Source organism: Pundamilia nyererei, unplaced genomic scaffold (genome assembly GCF_000239375.1).
Source record: "Pundamilia nyererei isolate P.nyererei 1_Seehausen unplaced genomic scaffold, PunNye1.0 scaffold00365, whole genome shotgun sequence".
NCBI lineage: Eukaryota > Metazoa > Chordata > Actinopteri > Cichliformes > Cichlidae > Pundamilia > Pundamilia nyererei.
This window is the reverse complement of record NW_005187766.1, coordinates 306815-323118: the sequence shown is the minus strand read 5'-3', so window position 1 is coordinate 323118 and position 16304 is coordinate 306815. Positions and strand designations below refer to the sequence as shown.

At 47.6% G+C, this 16304-nt stretch overlaps 2 protein-coding genes across 3 annotated transcripts in view; one reads left to right on the top strand and one right to left on the bottom strand.

Moving 5' to 3' along the window:
- The window catches only part of LOC102201402 (E3 ubiquitin-protein ligase RNF31), a 10981-nt gene extending 720 nt beyond the window's left edge, over nt 1-10261 (top strand). Inside the window, exons 2-17 of the mRNA XM_013915797.1 lie at nt 234-324; nt 3419-3484; nt 3573-3739; nt 3930-4054; nt 4132-4349; nt 4426-4823; nt 4905-5087; nt 5157-5255; nt 6255-6344; nt 6423-6525; nt 8597-8715; nt 9047-9160; nt 9242-9308; nt 9380-9473; nt 9551-9719; nt 9852-10261. Of these exons, the coding sequence (XP_013771251.1) occupies nt 234-324; nt 3419-3484; nt 3573-3739; nt 3930-4054; nt 4132-4349; nt 4426-4823; nt 4905-5087; nt 5157-5255; nt 6255-6344; nt 6423-6525; nt 8597-8715; nt 9047-9160; nt 9242-9308; nt 9380-9473; nt 9551-9719; nt 9852-9980 (2232 nt within the window). The 3' untranslated portion in view covers nt 9981-10261. The remainder of the gene's footprint in view (nt 1-233; nt 325-3418; nt 3485-3572; nt 3740-3929; nt 4055-4131; nt 4350-4425; nt 4824-4904; nt 5088-5156; nt 5256-6254; nt 6345-6422; nt 6526-8596; nt 8716-9046; nt 9161-9241; nt 9309-9379; nt 9474-9550; nt 9720-9851) is intronic.
- Nucleotides 10262-10703: 442 nt separating this feature from the next.
- LOC102200265 (inositol monophosphatase 1-like) overlaps nt 10704-16304 on the bottom strand; it is a 6688-nt gene continuing 1087 nt past the window's right edge. For both annotated transcript variants that reach the window (XM_005752554.1, XM_005752555.1), the window contains exons 2-9: nt 15475-15554; nt 14907-15040; nt 14590-14694; nt 13059-13104; nt 11400-11508; nt 11201-11309; nt 10979-11130; nt 10704-10909 (exon numbers count right to left, since the gene is read on the bottom strand). In XM_005752554.1, coding sequence (XP_005752611.1) covers nt 10779-10909; nt 10979-11130; nt 11201-11309; nt 11400-11508; nt 13059-13104; nt 14590-14694; nt 14907-15040; nt 15475-15537 — 849 coding nt within the window. In that variant the 5' untranslated portion in view covers nt 15538-15554 and the 3' untranslated portion in view covers nt 10704-10778. The remainder of the gene's footprint in view (nt 10910-10978; nt 11131-11200; nt 11310-11399; nt 11509-13058; nt 13105-14589; nt 14695-14906; nt 15041-15474; nt 15555-16304) is intronic.

Sequence of the window (16304 nt, the reverse complement as noted above, 5' to 3'; positions counted from 1 at the left end):
CTGGCTGTTGTCTCTTCCTCCTCTTCCTCACTCTGGCTGTTGTCTCTTCCTCCTCTTCCTCACTCTGGCTGTTGTCTCTTCCTCCTCTTCCTCACCATGTTTCTTCCTCCTCTTCCTCACTCTGGCTCATCTTTCCTTCTCTTCCTTACTCTAGCTAATGTTTCTTCCTCACCCTGGCTAATGCATCCTTATCACTGTGGTTTAATCCTCCTCTTCCTCACTGTCTTCCTCAGTGTGGGTACCTGCATCCAGGTGAGACCCTGTGTGACCTTCACTCGGTTCAGTCTCTGTTCCCTGATCTTCGTCTCTACGTAGATTTTTACTGTGAGTACCTCAGAAATGACTTCCTGTTGTTTTATTTTGTCAGGCCCTTTCTCAACGCTGAAGCGCACGAGTCCGTGATCGCGTTCTCTCACGATTTGTACAATTGGAACGCCAGCGTACTTGATGATATCACAGGTCTGGAGCCTCTTAATTTAACTGTGATTAATATGTTATGAAGCTTAACTTAACAGTCATAGGCCTCAGGTACTTTTTAACATTCTTAATCGCTTTTTTAGTTTATGTGATAATCCTGGAGTTACTTCTTCACCAAGTATGTGCGATGATTTTTTAGCATTTTTTAATAACAAGATCTTATCGATTAGGGCCCTTGTTTCGTTGTCTGCTGTCTCAGTTCAAAGCCCTCCACCTGTGTGTTCAGCTGTCTTAGAGCAGTTTGATCCCGTCTCCCTTAAGGACCTGACCGCGATAGTTAGTGGCCTAAGATCATCACACTGCCCCTCTGATTCTCTTCCCCCGAGTCTGCTCAAAAACACTTTTAATATTGTTGGCCCTTTTATTCTGAAATTGATTAATACGTCCCTTGCTACAGGCTGCGTCCCACTATGCTTCAAACAAGCTGTAGTTCAGCCTCTTCTTAAAAAACAAAACCTGGACCCAACTGTTCTGTCTAATTTCAGGCCTATCTCAAAGCTTCCTTTTCTATCTAAAGTTTTGGAGAAAGTGGTCTACCTACAGTTGCAGGCACACCTCGATTTTAATATGATCTCAGAAAAATTTCAATCTGGTTTTAAATCATTACATAGCACTGAGACAGCACTTTTAAGGATTTTTAACGATATTCTCTTAACTATGGACTCTGGCAGCCCTGCTGCACTTTTATTGTTGGACTTGTCAGCTGCTTTTGACACGGTTGATCACGACATCCTGTTATCACGGCTAGAATCGCATGCTGGCCTAAAAGGATCTGCCCTTCAGTGGTTTCGCTCCTACTTGACAGAAAGGTTCTTTTATGTCAATATGGGCCCCCACAACTCCAAATCAGCTCCTCTTAAATACGGCGTTCCTCAAGGCTCTATTTTGGGCCCCGCCCTCTTCGCACTCTATTTGTTGCCATTGGGCTCCATCTTTTCGCGGTACAGCATTTCATTTCATTGCTTTGCGGATGATCTACAGATTTATCTACCTTTAAAATCAGGATCAGATCAACCGCAGCTCTTATTACGCTGCCTTGACGACGTTAAACAGTGGTTATCATTAAATTTTTTACAGCTAAACGAAAACAAAACTGAGGTTGTCATTTTTGGCAATTTCAATCATATTGACAGCACGTTGGGTACCCTCTCCTCGTATTGTAAAACACATGTAAAAAACCTCGGAGTTTACGTTGATGGTTCTTTTAAATTGAATAAGCAGGTGAGTGCAGTAGTTCAGTCCTGTTTTTTTCAGCTAAGACAGCTAGCCAGGATAAAGCCATACCTTCCGGCTGACGTCTTCGAGCGTACCATCCACCTTTTTCTTACTTGCAGATTGGACTACTGCAATTCATTGTATTATGGTCTAGATCATGCCACCATCCATCGCCTTCAGATGGTTCAAAATGCTGCTGCTCGCCTGCTAACCGGTACCAAACGGAGAGAGCATATAACCCCAATTTTAGCCTCTTTACACTGGCTCCCTGTCCCCTACAGGATCCAATTTAAACTCTTACTTTTTGTTTTTAAGTCACTCAACGCCCGAACCCCCCCCCTACTTGTCTGAGCTCCTCTCTGCCTATGCTCCAGGAAAACCCACGAGATCTAGTTCAAAACTACTGTTGTCCATTCCACGGACTAACCTCAAATCCCGTGGTGATAGATCCTTCTCTGTGGCAGGTCCCAGACTTTGGAATAGTCTCCCCTTTAATATTAGATCTGCTCAAACTCTTGAGCAATTTAAATCTTTACTAAAGACACACTTTTATGCTCTGGCTTTTGACACATTATGACCCAAGCATTTTGGATTTATCTGAATTAGTTAGTATTGTTTCAATTCTTCTATTTTATTGTTTCTATTGTTATTATTGTATTACACTGTAGTTTTTAATTTTATTGTTATTGTTAAGCACTTTGTGCAGCATCGGCTGTTGGAAATGTGCTATATAAATAAATCTGACCTTGACCTTGACCTTAACTTCAATCACAGCCAAACTGATTTATTCAGGAACAAATAAAACACTGAAATAAACCGAACATTAGTATTTAGACGTGATCCAAGTATCTTATAGATCGTGTTTAACCTGAGTAGCGAAATCTCTATTAATAAAATCAGTGTACATGCATGCCTTAATAAAAAGCAGGTGAGCTGTTAGAACACTTTTATTTTAGTGGACACTCAAACATTACAGACAGCTGCTGGGGTTTGGAAGAGAACTGAACAAATATTTAAATTATAATCTGATCATTTTGAAACAGCCTTCAGAATCTCCACATATTAACATGCTGGTGAAAAACTTTCCTCCTGAATTGAAACATATCTCAGCCAAAACACAGGAGCAAATAAAACACTGAAATAAACCAAAAAATTGACATTTTGAAGTTACCTGAGAGACTTGTATATCATGTTTAACCTGAGTAGTGAAAGACCACGGGGGGGGGGAACGATGTGCCGGGAGTCCGCTGTTCTCGCCGGCTCTAGTGATCCTCGACCTCGCTGTCTGCTATGGAGCTGGCGGGTCACAGACGTCTCCGAAACGTCGCACGTTCGGAAATATGATATCTTGATAAACCGAGCAGATATTTGAAGTTTACACAGCTACATTCTCGCCTGAAAATAACTTAAAAGTTTATTTTGTGACCCAGAAAGAGGAATATTTAAAAGTTTTTAGCCGCGTTTCAGTTTTGGACGAAATGCATTCTGGGATATTTAACTGTACCAAGTCCACACAAGTCACCACCGATGCATGCTCGATAAAACGGGCGGAGCGAGAACACATCCGGGACTTTTTCGCGTTCTCGGCTTGATGCGTACTTTAAATAGGAACAGTACTTGGTCTCCGACTGATGACGTATCACGAGTACGCACAAGTACGCATATTGAGACTTGGCTTGGTAAATCAGGGCGATTTCCTGTTTCAGAATAAGAGTTTGTGTTTCAGGTTTCCCAAATAAACAAAAGAAGAAGTTGTTGTTTCTCGCCGGGACACTTCCTGTTCAGTACGAAGGTGAGCCTCCGAGCTGTCGGCCATGTTGTCTGTTTACTGTTTGTAGTGACATCATGAAGGTCAAGCTGGCGCTTTGGTTTTTATACAGGAAGTGAGTATAATATCCCAGTATGCATCTGGCTCCACGAGACGCACCCATCATCGAGGCCTCGCTGTTATGTTTGCCCATCGGTCTCCATGGTGATAAACCCGACCTGTCCGTGCGTGGACGCTGCCGGGAACATCAGGCTGGACGCGCTCACAAACTGGGCTGAGGTAAGATGTACTGAGCATGCTCAGTGGGGCTGAGTCAGCTGGCTCAGTGGACAGGTCTGACCCAACAGAAAACTAACTATTAGTGAAAATATACCTGAAAACACATGTTTAAGAAGGTGGAGCCTCCACACAGGCAGAAGGTGGAGCTAAAACACACTCTAAACATTATGTTTATGCCACTTATTGCTAGGGCGTGTCCAACCTGTCACTACTCGTGTCAGAGATGAGGCGGGCCTTCCAGAAGGATACCCCCCTTTATAGCAGGTGCCCTGTGCAAACTCCGCCCCCTGCAGGTGAACAGGTGTCAGCTGACAGGTCAGTTCCTCACTGTGTGTTCAGTCAGTGTTTCGGTTACGTAGATGGACTGACGAGAGTGGTTTCTCCTTCTGCAGCCTCCAAAGTCCCCTGCACAACTGCACCTCCTCCTCCCCGCAGCGTCGCCAACTTTCTGAAGTCACCTTCCAAAGTCCCGCCCACTCCAGCCAGCGTGAGAAGAGTGGGGAGGTGAGGGCAGCGAGGTCATACACCGATGAACTGCTGGGGATTGACTTCAGTGCTCTGCCTCTCACCTCCAACCGCCACACCAACCCCTTCCTAAACTCCTCCTCAGGTGAGTCTCAGAAAACACGAACAAGCTCCAGGTGAACGTGAGAAAAGTTGAACCCACCTGGTTCTGGTTCCCGCAGGTACAGAACCCCTCAGCAGGATGATGGGTGAGCTGAGGCTAGATGGAGACTCGTCTGCACGATCTGTCCAATCAGAAGCAGAGCGACGCCGTCCAGTTACGGGACGGCCATCCGCCGCAGCACCCGAGCTACAGCGTCCTCAGAGATCTCAGTTACAAGCGGATCAGGTGAGCCAGACTCTGGCGTCTCGGCAGCTTCTCCAGTCTGTGTCCCGGATGGCGGCGCGGCTCCCTCCGGACCAGGCGGCGGTTTTTCTGTCTCTGATGGCGATGGAGGGGCGGAGCTTCAGTCTGGCCGATGTCTTGGAGGCGGTCCAGATCAACAGAGACTTCGCATCAGCTCTCAGGTTCCTGAGCCACAGCTGCCCCATCTGTGAAGAGCAGGTGTCTTTCAGCAAGGTGAGCCACAGGTTTGAACCGGCCAATCAGAGCGCGCGCAGCCGGCTGATGTTCTTCTTCTCTCTCTGTGTTTCCCCGCAGATCATCACAATGACGCACTGCTCCTGCTTCCTGTGTCAGACGTGCTTCAAGATGTTCTTCACAACGGCCATTAAGGAGCGCAATGTCGATCAGCTGGTCTGCCCTCAGTGTGGCCGACCGGAGGTCAGAGGTCAGGGCGGGCTGGAAGAGTCCATGGACTACTTCAACCTGCTGGATACACAGGTGAGGTGCGTTCCGGCCTAGTTTACGTGGCGATGACCAGTTCTGACACGTGTCTGTTTGTCGGTGTAGATCCGCCACTTTCTGCCTGCCGACGTCCACGAGCTGTTCCAGAGGAAACTCAGAGACCGAGCTCTGCAGGAGATGCCCAACTTCTGCTGGTGTGCTCACGTAAGAACCCGAACGATCTGAGCCTCGCAGTCCAGAAGCTCACAGAAGCAAGAAATGAATACCGCTGCTAGTATCGATACAAGCTGTGATCATCTGCTGCGTGACGTTCGGTCCTCAGACCCGCTGTGGGATACTTTTTGTCTCTGCAGCGTGGCTGTCAGAGCCGGTCCTGAGCCATGACTTCATGACAAATAAAATCTTAACCATTAGAGCAGCGGTCTCCAACCTTTTTTGTGCCACGGACCGGTTTATGCCCGACAATATTTTCACGGACCGGCCTTTAAGGTGTCGCGGATAAATACTACAAAATAAAACTGGTACCAGTACCGAAAAAAAGAAGATTTATTCATAACACACATGAAAAGACCCAGGAAAACTGAGTTAACGATAAAAACGTAACAAAATAACTGAAAACCGATAAAAACCCTGAAAACTATACATTTCACACCTGAGCCTCAACTTTCGCGGCCCGGTACCAAACGACTCGACAGGCCTACTTGTTGTTCCTAGAGTATTTAAAAGTAGAATGGGAGGCAGAGCCTTCAGTTTTCAGGCCCCTCTTCTGTGGAAGCAGCTTCCAGTTTGGATTCAGGAGACAGACACTATCTCTACTTTTAAGATTAGGCTTCAAACTTTCCTTTTTGCTAAAGCATACACCCAGTGCATCATGGGAAACCCCCAGCAGCCTAGACCTATAGCAGCATAAATAAGGGAGGCTTCAGGGTCACCTGATCCAACCCTGGGTGTTTCTTCTTCACTCACATGTGTTTATACACCCTTCTGTATTTAATCATTAGTGATTATTCATCTCTGGCTCTTCCTCCCCCGACCCCCAACCAAGCCCCTGAGCTCTGCCGGAGGTTTCTTCCTGTTATAAGGGAGTTTTGCCTTCCCGCTGTCGCTGAGTGCTTGTTCATTCATTGGGTGTCTTTGTATTACTGTGGGCCGTTGACCTTACAGAATAAACCTTGTTGAGACGACTGTTGTTTGGTGTTTCAGTGTTCATTCGGGATGCTGCACGAGGCCCAGCGCCTCAGGATGGACTGTCCAAGCTGTAAGAAGAGCACCTGTTCTCAGTGCAGATCACCTGTAAGACACTCTCTCACGCACACACACAGGTGAACCAGCCTCAGATCGGGTCCTGACCACAGTCCCTGTGTTCTGCAGTGGTCCCCCGAGCATCAGGGTCTGTCCTGTGAGCAGTTCCAAGTGTGGCAGCAGCAGAACCAGCCGGACCCTCACAGCACCTCCCAGCTGTACAGCAGCATCGGTACGAACCCAGAACCAGGTCCAGGAGACTCTGAGGGCCTCCTGCAGGACCTGAACCTAATGTTTCACCCCTTCACTCAGGTGGTTATAAGCAAGCAGGTAGAAGTGGAAGCAGTCAGCATGTGACTGAAGGCTTTTTTACTCTTGCTGTTTACAAACTAACACACGAGGCCTTCAATCACCGAAAGCGTGACGCTCAGAGGACTTGACCCGGTCCAGTCAACGATCAGCATGGGTGTTCTCGCCAAAAAACCCAGAAAGCAATGCCTGGGGGCTCTGAGCTGACACGCCGGGACCTGGTCTGTCCTGGTCTCCAGCTGTTCCATTAACGTTTAGCATCCACGAACAGAGGACATGGTGGCTGCTCAGGCGGTAGAGCAGGTCATCCACTGACTGAATGGTGGTGGTTTGATTCCTGGCTTTCCCGTAGTCTGCATGCCAAATATCCTTGGACACCATGTTGCTCTGCGACGCATCCATCGGAGAGTGAATGTGATGCATGTTAGACGCTAACGCTAACAGCTCAGAAAAAGTGCTTGTGTGAATGAAGTATAAGAACATCCGTGTACAAACTGTCCAAATGTTGATTGTGTCCTTCTGGACGTTTCCACCATCAGGTGACTTCTTCAGTGTCAGCTGACTGCAGGTTTCAAGGTTCTTTATTTGTCTCATGCATAGTTATACAAGTATAACACACAGTGAAATGTAGCCTGACACACTCCTCGACATGTGCAAAAAATTGGGGGGGTGTAGAGGAAGAACATTATTATATATATATATATATATATACACACACACACACACACACGGTATATACACTGGGTGAATGTGCAGTAGTAGCAGCAAGCAGGTGAATTCTGTACATTAATATGAATAGACATCTGACTATTTTACAGGATAGACAATATAGACATATTTAAAATTAAAGGAATTGAAATGTACATTGTGCCTTGGTTTAGTGTCTGGAAGAGTCCTGTCTCAGTCAATTATAGATGATGTGAGAGGGCGGGTGTGTGTGTTTAGGGCACGGATGGCTTGGGGATAGAAGCTCCTCTTGAGTCTCTCTGTCCTTGCCCGGAAGATGCGGAACCTTCTACCAGATTGCAGAAGTTGGAACAGTTTGTTGCCAGGATGGGACGGGTCCTTCAGTATCTGCGCTGCTCTAGTCCGGCATCTCCTGGTGTAGGTGTCCTGAAGCGGGGGGAGAGCAATCCTGCAGCAGCGTTCTGCTGTACGGATCACTCTCTGGAGAGCTTTTTGGTCCTTCACACAGCTGTTCCCAAACCACGATGTCATGTTCTGTGTGAGGATGCTCTCCACAGCGCCTGTATAGAAAATCCTGAGGATCTTTGGAGAGACCCTGAACTTCCTCAGTTGTCGTAGGTGATACAGGCGCTGCCTAGCCTTTTTGGTCTGGACCTGAATGTGGGCAGCCCATGTCAGGTCTGAGGAGATGTGGACACCAAGATACTTGAAGGACTGCACCCTCTCCACTGGAGCTCCATTGATGATAATGGGCTTGTAGTCTCTGTGCTGACCCCTTCTGAAGTCCACCACCAGCTCCTTGGTCTTGCTGACGTTCAGCTGGAGGTGGTTGTCCTGGCACCACGATGCCAGATTCTTCACTTCATCCATGTAGGCCGCCTCATCGTTGTTGGAGATGGCACCCAACACCACTGTGTCGTCAGCAAACTTCACAATGGTGTTGGAGCCATGGGTGGCCACACAGTCTGAAGTGTAGACTTCAGACTTATATTAAATATATTATATTTACATAATGGCTGAAACCAGCCCACTGAATGACCAGTGGGCTGTGAGGTCAGTTTATGATCATTAGTAATATGCAGATTGCCACGCCCACTGATCAAAGAGTCCCATTCAACGAGAGTTGGCTGCATTCACAGCATTGTAGGTAGGATGGTGGCCCCCTGCTCAACTCTGAGATGGCCTTACGTCTTTTCACTCGACTCCTCGCTCAAACCAGCGATTTCCCCACCTGGACGAATGAGGTTTAGTCGCACTAAGGCTCAGCCTGGTCCGTCCTCGTCTAACGTTTCCCTCTGTGTCCTCAGAGTGTCCAAACTGCCAGCTGGTCTTCAGCCTGTCCAAAGGGGGGTGTCTCCACTTCACCTGCAGTCAGTGCGGTCATCAGTTCTGTGGCGGCTGCAGTCAGCGCTTCGTTCTGGGCTCGGTGAGTTCCAGCTGTGCTGTGTGTAAGTGGAGCTCCAGGTGTTTGGTCAGAGAGAGATGGATTGTGGGTAGCGAGTGTTAGACGACTGAAAGTTGTTCCTCGGTTTCATATTTACATCGTTATCAAACGAGCCAATCACAGCGTCTCACCTTATAAACGGTCTGATTATGAGTAAAGGCACCTGCTCTGATTATTCATCGTGCTGATAATTTGAGTTCTTTAATGTTTTTGAAGTTAACAAGAAAATGGTTCGGCTTCCAGCACCGAAGTGGCCAGGTGCACGAGACAGGTGTGTTAGAGACTTGACACCTGTGTTGTTTAACCTCTGCAGGCCTGTGGCTTCTCTGCAGACTGTACGAGCAAAGGTCTTCATGCTCACCACCCCAGAGACTGCCTGTACTACCTGAGGGACTGGAGCCTGACCCGCCTCCACCTGCTGCTGCAGGTGAGAGCCAGCAGATCAACCTGAGGTGTTCCCAGCTGTTCTGTGATCAGTACTTTACAGGTGTGCTGTCTCCTGTCTCAGCATTACAGAGTGTCTCCCTCCTGGTTGGAACCGCCCAAGGTCAGCTCACCTGACACCGCTCTGCCAGGTGAGACCTCTACCTGTCTACCTGGCATCTCCTTTGTCCTAGAGTCACTGACAGGTGTGTTCCCGTTCCAGCATCCTGTCCAGTGCTGGAGCTGAGAGACGATGGCAGCCAGAGGGAGGAGCCCTGTGGTCGACCTGCGTTACCTGAACACCGAGGATACTGCCAGTAAGACCACAGCTCCCAGTAAAGATGTTCTGCCAGATGTGCGTGGTCTTAGAGGCTCCGCCCCTTTCTCCTGACAGGTCACACTATAAGGAGCGTTTGGTGGAGCTGATTAACCGTTACCGTGCTGACCCAGCGGTCCTCTTCAGTCTGGCAGAAATAAAGGTGGAGCTTCAGCGTTGGCATGTTGCCGTTCCGACCAGAAAACCCGAGGAGCCAGAGCCACTCTACACTCATCGCCTCCGCATGGTCAGTGACATCACCAGATGGTGTTGTTCGTCATCAACAATGACGTCTGAGATTTATTTTGAAAGTCTGATGCGCTGTTTCAACCATGTTTCTTTTCAGCCAATCACAGTGCAGAATTCTGTCTCTCTGCAGACGCTGACCAATTGCACTCCTCTCAGGAAACAGCGCTGCTCTCCGGTTAAACGCATTAACAACCTCTGTCCTCTGCCCGTCACCGTGCCTGCTGGAGCCCCGCCCCCTCATGTGCTGCTAAGCGATTGACTCCACCCACTCCTAAAGTATGACCTCCCACTACACCCATCAGTTGCTATGACAGGGCGGCCCTGTGTTTTGATTGGCTCAGCACAAATATACTAATTAGGGACCAAATATGAGCAGCCAATCAGAGTTCAGCTAACAAGCTAACGATGGAAGCTGCCAGTTTTAGCATCTGTTAGCATGTCTTGAACAGACTTCAGGAGGCGGAGTTTGAGTATCCTGTTTTTGTTCGCTGCACTTTACCTGTTTAACCAAGTTTAATGAATAAAAGCTGGCCTAACACACCTCGGCGTCCTGTCTTCCGTTTCCATGGGAAGTTGAGTTTTAACATTAAAAAAAATAAATAATTGTTTGAACATTTTTATAGAGATTTTTATAGAGAACAGAGCATGCTGGAGTTTTCTGCCCCAACTCAGCAGGAGCAGATAAACAGGGAGCCAAGGTCGTAGCTTAGGCGCCGTGTGAGAGAAAAGCATGTGAATGTTTAGGCTTTTATGATAAGGTGGAGGCACCAGAGGCTATAAGAGTTTGATCAATGCTCCACCATTTTGAGATCTGATGCTGTCTGCATCAGTGTCCATCTCCCACGCGTGTGTTCATTAAAATCATCGTTTGACTCGACCCGGCCGGACCAGTGTTGTTATTGTGGTTTTTTCTCTTGTCTCCATCCCCAGTATTTTGAACCTTAACAATGGTGACCTGCCGTCAGTCACACAAACACGCGGGTGCTTTCATAGAAAACTTTTATTTAAACTTTCCAAACAGGAAGGTGTGCTCCTTCTCACACCTGTCAGTGTGTGTTTAGCTCTTCTTCGGTGGTGTGGCGTCGTCTCTGGGCAGACTGAAGGGGACGATCGCTTTGACGAGTCGCTCTGTGATTGTTTTGCTGTTAGCGGCGATGATCCTCCTGGACATCAGGTCCACGTCGCCACCTGAACACGGAGACACCGTTAGCTGGAAACACCTAAGCAGGGAAATGTGCTGTTGATGGGTTAGCTTACCATCGACGTCCATCAGCACGCCGCCAGCCTCTGACACGATCAACGACGCGGCAGCCACGTCCCAAACGTGGATCCCGATCTCGTAGTACGCCTCCACACAGCCCGACGCCACCAGACACATGTTGATGGCGGCGGAACCCGCCCCGCGCACCCTGAGACGGATGGACACGTCAGCTATGGGAAAACAAGCGTGCAGTGATGTCAACGTGGCGGCAGCCTTACCCGTGAACGGGGAGGCAGAGGATGTTTCGGAGGCTTTGGAAGATTTTATCAACAACGTCGGCGTCTCTGTCCGATCCAAACTCCGTGGCCACCATCGCCTGTTCCACGGCTGATGACACACAGATAAACAAACAGGTGACCGACCGCCCGCATAAGTGATGTCACTGATTTATTGGTTATCGATTCGCTGAGCGCTGACCTTCCTGCCGGGACACCTGCAGCGGCTCGCCGTTACAGAATGCTCCCTTTCCCCGCCTCGCCGTGAACATCTTGTCCTCCACACAGCTGAAGACAACGCCAAACTCCACCTGAGGGAGGGGAAGAAGAGTAGAGGCCGCTGTGAGGTCAACAGATGAGGTCGTTCATGCTCAGCCTCAGGTGGCTTGAACACCTGAAGCTACCTGTTAGTGTTTAGAGAGTGCTGACGTTTTGCCAGCAGGCTCAGTAAACTGATCGCAAGGCCAGTAATGTTGTGGGGATGGAGCTGGACTCGTTAGGGTGGTGTCAGAGAGGCAAAGACAATGATGGATAATACCTCCCACCCACTCCATGACGTGCTACCTACAGGAGCACGCTCAGTGAGAAGCTGAGATTACCCATAATGCACCACACTCATCTGCCTGTACAACTCCATCTAACACACTGTAAACACTGCAGTAGTTACAGCCTTTTGCACACGCTCTTTCTACTCTGATGTTGCTGTTAATCCTTGATATTTATTATTGAGGGATTTCTATATATTAGGGCTATTTCTTAAATCTGTAGCAGTTTCTGTACTGGAGCAGCTGTAACCCACATTACCTGAGGGATTAATAAAGTATGCTGATTCTGATTTTCTCTTTTTAGCTGCCAAATCGCCAGGGTAACAGATGCTGAGCACCTCACCTAGTCAGGAGCAGGTGAGGTGCCGCGTTTACTCTTTTGGTCATTTTATATGCTGCAGCAGGTGGAGCACCATCGCTTGCTAACGCGTGTGTGGGAACAGCCACGCCACCTCTCCACCTAAGGAAACACTCCCAGGTGAAGCAGACAGTGGTGATGCTGCGCCTGTGAGCCAGGGCGAAGCTCAACTGAAGAAAGATAAAACCAGAAATGGCGCCACTCTGAAAAGTTTCCACCAGAGGGATGAGACCCGGGCTCAAGTAACCGAGGCTCACCTGAGGCTACGTCTGCACGTACACGGGGATTTTTGAAAACGGAGATTTTCTGTTTTCTTTTTTTAAATCCCGTCCACAGACGCAAAAATGAAGGAAAACGCTGCTAGGAACATGCCAAAGCAGCAGTTGGCGATATATTCCTAACCGTGTAGGAATGTTGACCAATCAGAAGCCTGGGTGGGAAAGAGTAAACAAAGTCGGGGCATAGAAGCAGAACTGAGTCCTATGTGTGGAGGGACAGTAACTGTGTGTATGTAAGCATGTAAACTCTGCAGAGAGTAAAATTAACAGTATTTTGTCCAAGTCTGCCATTGTAGAAATTCATTTCACAAAAACATGGCGCACAGTGTGATGTCAAACGAGGCGCACACCTTTGACGCTGCGTTTTCTCCGTGTTCCTCGTCCACATGTAAACGCAAAATCTGAGTTTTTGAAAATGTCCACCCTGGCAGGAGTTTTTAAAAATCTCCGTTTTCAGTGACCGAAAACGCCGTTTACGTGTGGACGGAAGGTGCAAACGCATAGAAAAATCTGCGTGGGGTTAGCGGCCCCGTTTTCACTTTTCAGTATTTATTGCTGCTCATTAATAAGACAGAAGGATTTCTTATCTGATTAATCGACTACTAAAGTCAGGGCTGCAGCCCTGTGATGTCGCTGCTGATGTCAAAGGTCAGGAGGATGGTGCTGATGTGGACTCAGACCTGTTTGTTGATGGCAAATCCGATGGAAATGGCAACAAAAGGAAACCTGTGAAGGAGAAACAGACACAGGAAGTTAACGTGTTGGCACCGTCATACGTGTTCCTGCAGAGCAGGTCTGTTTACCCGTTAGGTCACCACGGTAACCAGTGCCCATCAGCGTTTTAAATGAGCTGATTCAGTGTGCCGAACACCAAGCCAAACAGGAAGTCATCTGCTTCAAAGTAAAGGTTCATCCTAACGTTCATGATGATCACATCATCGATCTACCCGCTGAGGGACGGCTCGAGCTGAACATTGATCATCCTTCATCGATCTCTCAGTGACTCTCTGATCGATTCCCTCTGAGTCAGTTGGACCAAATAAACCTCAGATCTGGAGGTAATCGATCAGAAGAGCCGTAGACCCCGCCTCACTCTCTGAGTAGAGCAGGGCGATATGGCCAAAAATATTTATCACCGTATACATTTGAAAATTTGTGATAACGATATAATTGACACGAGACAAAATGCTTTACAACTCCACAACTTTATTAGTGCAAAAACCCATCAATGTATTTTCACTTCAACAAGCAGCTGTTTTATCTGCATTAAAGTTATATAAAATGTAACAGTGCAAACTCCTCGCTGACAGTTTAACCAAAAAGCATTTCCAGTGGAAACTGGCCGACACATCCTCAGCATAACCATGTATAACATCCACAACACTTAAAAAGAGGTTAAACACACACAGTACGGTAACATTATGTTAAAGCACAGCACGTATCACTCCGCGAGGCTCCGCCTACGATAGCCGTTGTTGTGCCAAAGTAGGTATCCCCGACAGAATTTGTTTCCCCTGTGCTGGGAGCAGGAAGTACTGATGTTTTCATTTTGTGAAAAATTAGCATCGTTACATTACCATTCAGTTTGAGGGTTACAACAGAAAATGATATATTTCTTGCTCACGGGGTATCAGATGGGATTATTTTAATAAACCATTAACATTTTGGCTGATAACTATTTTTATTCTCCTGTAACTTCACTATATAAAGAGATAAATCCTCCAAAGTTTCAGGAGTAATGCGTCATAATAAGAAGTGTTTGTGAACGAAAAATCAGCAATGTGGGATACTGTTTGTCCGTGATTTACACAGGGGGAACAAATTGTGGCAGGATCAGCCTGATATTATTTGTATCCCACTATAACTTCGTTGTATAAAGAGCTAAGATCTCAAAAATGTCAGGAGTATCAACAAAATCAACAATGTGGGATCCTGTTTGTCCGTGATTTGGACAGTCCAGCGTGCGCTCCCGACGCAGGGGAAACAAATTCTGTCGGGGATACCGAGTTTGGCACGACACCGGCATGTGCGTATGAAAAGAAAGGCACTGCGCATGCGCGTTTTACCCATATTCTATCGCCATCTTTCATTTTCCTATCGTTGCCCGACATTACACCGGTGCTACCGTGAACAGTATGGCCCAGCACTATCTCTGAGCGCCCACAGGAAACAAAGAAGCTGCAATGATGATGTCAGAGAGTGCAAACTCACGCGTGAACGAAGTTGGTCGTGCCATCGATGGGGTCGATGATCCAGGTGGGCGAGTCAGAGAGGACGCAGGGCTCACCTGCAGCCACTGACTCCTCCCCTATGAACCTGAATCGCACAGAACAGGTGAAGCCGTTACACGCTGAACGAGGAAGAGCCACGAGACGGCAGCCAGAGATGTTCCAGCAGGTCATCTCTGCTACTCCTCAGCAGCACACAGCTGGATCCCTGAACATCTGGATCTGATCATAACGCTTATCTTTGTAAACTGATGATCAATAATCCGACTGGACATGCACAGAGGGGGTGGAGCTTCATACCTGTGGGTGGGGAACTTTTCCTTCACTGACTGGATGATGAGCTGCTCCACCTTCTGGTCGGTCTGCGTCACTAAATCCACCACCGAACTCTTCGTCATCACTGCCCTGTCACCACGCAGAGCGTCACACACCACCTGATCAATGCACCAATAACTGATCAATATTTACTCCTGATCAATGCACTGATAGCTTATCAATCAGAAGCTGATCAGCCAATAGTTTCAGTTACTAAGTCTGTCATCTGGGGTTAACCTGAGATTTCAAGATAAAAGCCTTTGTTTCCTCTTTGCGCTCAGAACGTTTCAGAGAAGAAGAAAGTGACTCCACCCCCTCTGTTTTGGAGCGTGCTCAGTAAGTGAAGAAATGGCAGGAAGCGGATTCTGCAGTCGTGACGGCCGTGCGGCTCACTGTCAAGCAGTCGTCAGCTGACCCTGAAGGTCACATGGGCGAGTGACGTTCAGGTGAAAAGAATGAACTTCCTGAGACTCCTCTGTTTCATAATGAAATCACCTGTAGGCCCTGACAGGTGAGTCTCAGGTGGGAAAGAAAAAGGAAGATGACGACTGACCTCTCCAGCTTTTCGTGCCACGGCGACAGCGTGGTCCATGGCGTTCTGCCAGGGGTCAGCCATGTTGGAGGAGGAACTTCCTGTGGAAAGAGGAAAGACTGCGTGAGGTGTGTTCCAATATTCCACTTTGATCAGGAAGGTTCCTCACTGACATACGCTTCAGTTGTCCATACACTAAGGGAAGCAGCTTCAATGCTTCCTTTATGACCTCCTTTAGCAGAGGAGACACTGGACCATCTTTATGAAAAGGGAGGAGAAAATGGCGTCCCATAATTCGTTGTCCATCCGACCATTCATGAAAACATAATCACAGTAACCAAAGCGGAGCAGATCATGTAAATGTCCATTCTAAGTGTTTTTTCTTCTCATTCAGAACCTGTATATATATTTATTTACAGCTTTTATCAGCAGCAGTGAAACTCACAGCTGAACCCTGAGCGTCACATGAAGAACACAGAACGCTGTATGAGCTCAACATTATGATCTATACGAACTGATCAAAGTGTGCTCGTATGATCAGTGATCGTTAGTAATGTCCAGTGTTGGGAAGGTTACTTTTAAAATGTATTCCACTACAGATTACAGATTACATTCTCAGCACTGCTGAGAAACAGAAGCTGAGTTCACTTCATTTCTGCTGTTTCATGGAAACAGTTACTGAGGACCAATAAGTGGGCTCGCCTCTGAACGCTCAGCGTGACACTGATGAAGAGTTTTGGGACACAAGTTTTAGTAATATCATCATTTTAGCAGTATTGCAGAAAATGTTCCTCCTCCTTTAAAACACCAGAAAGATATGCTTTACAGACTGTTATCGTTTCTATGACCTC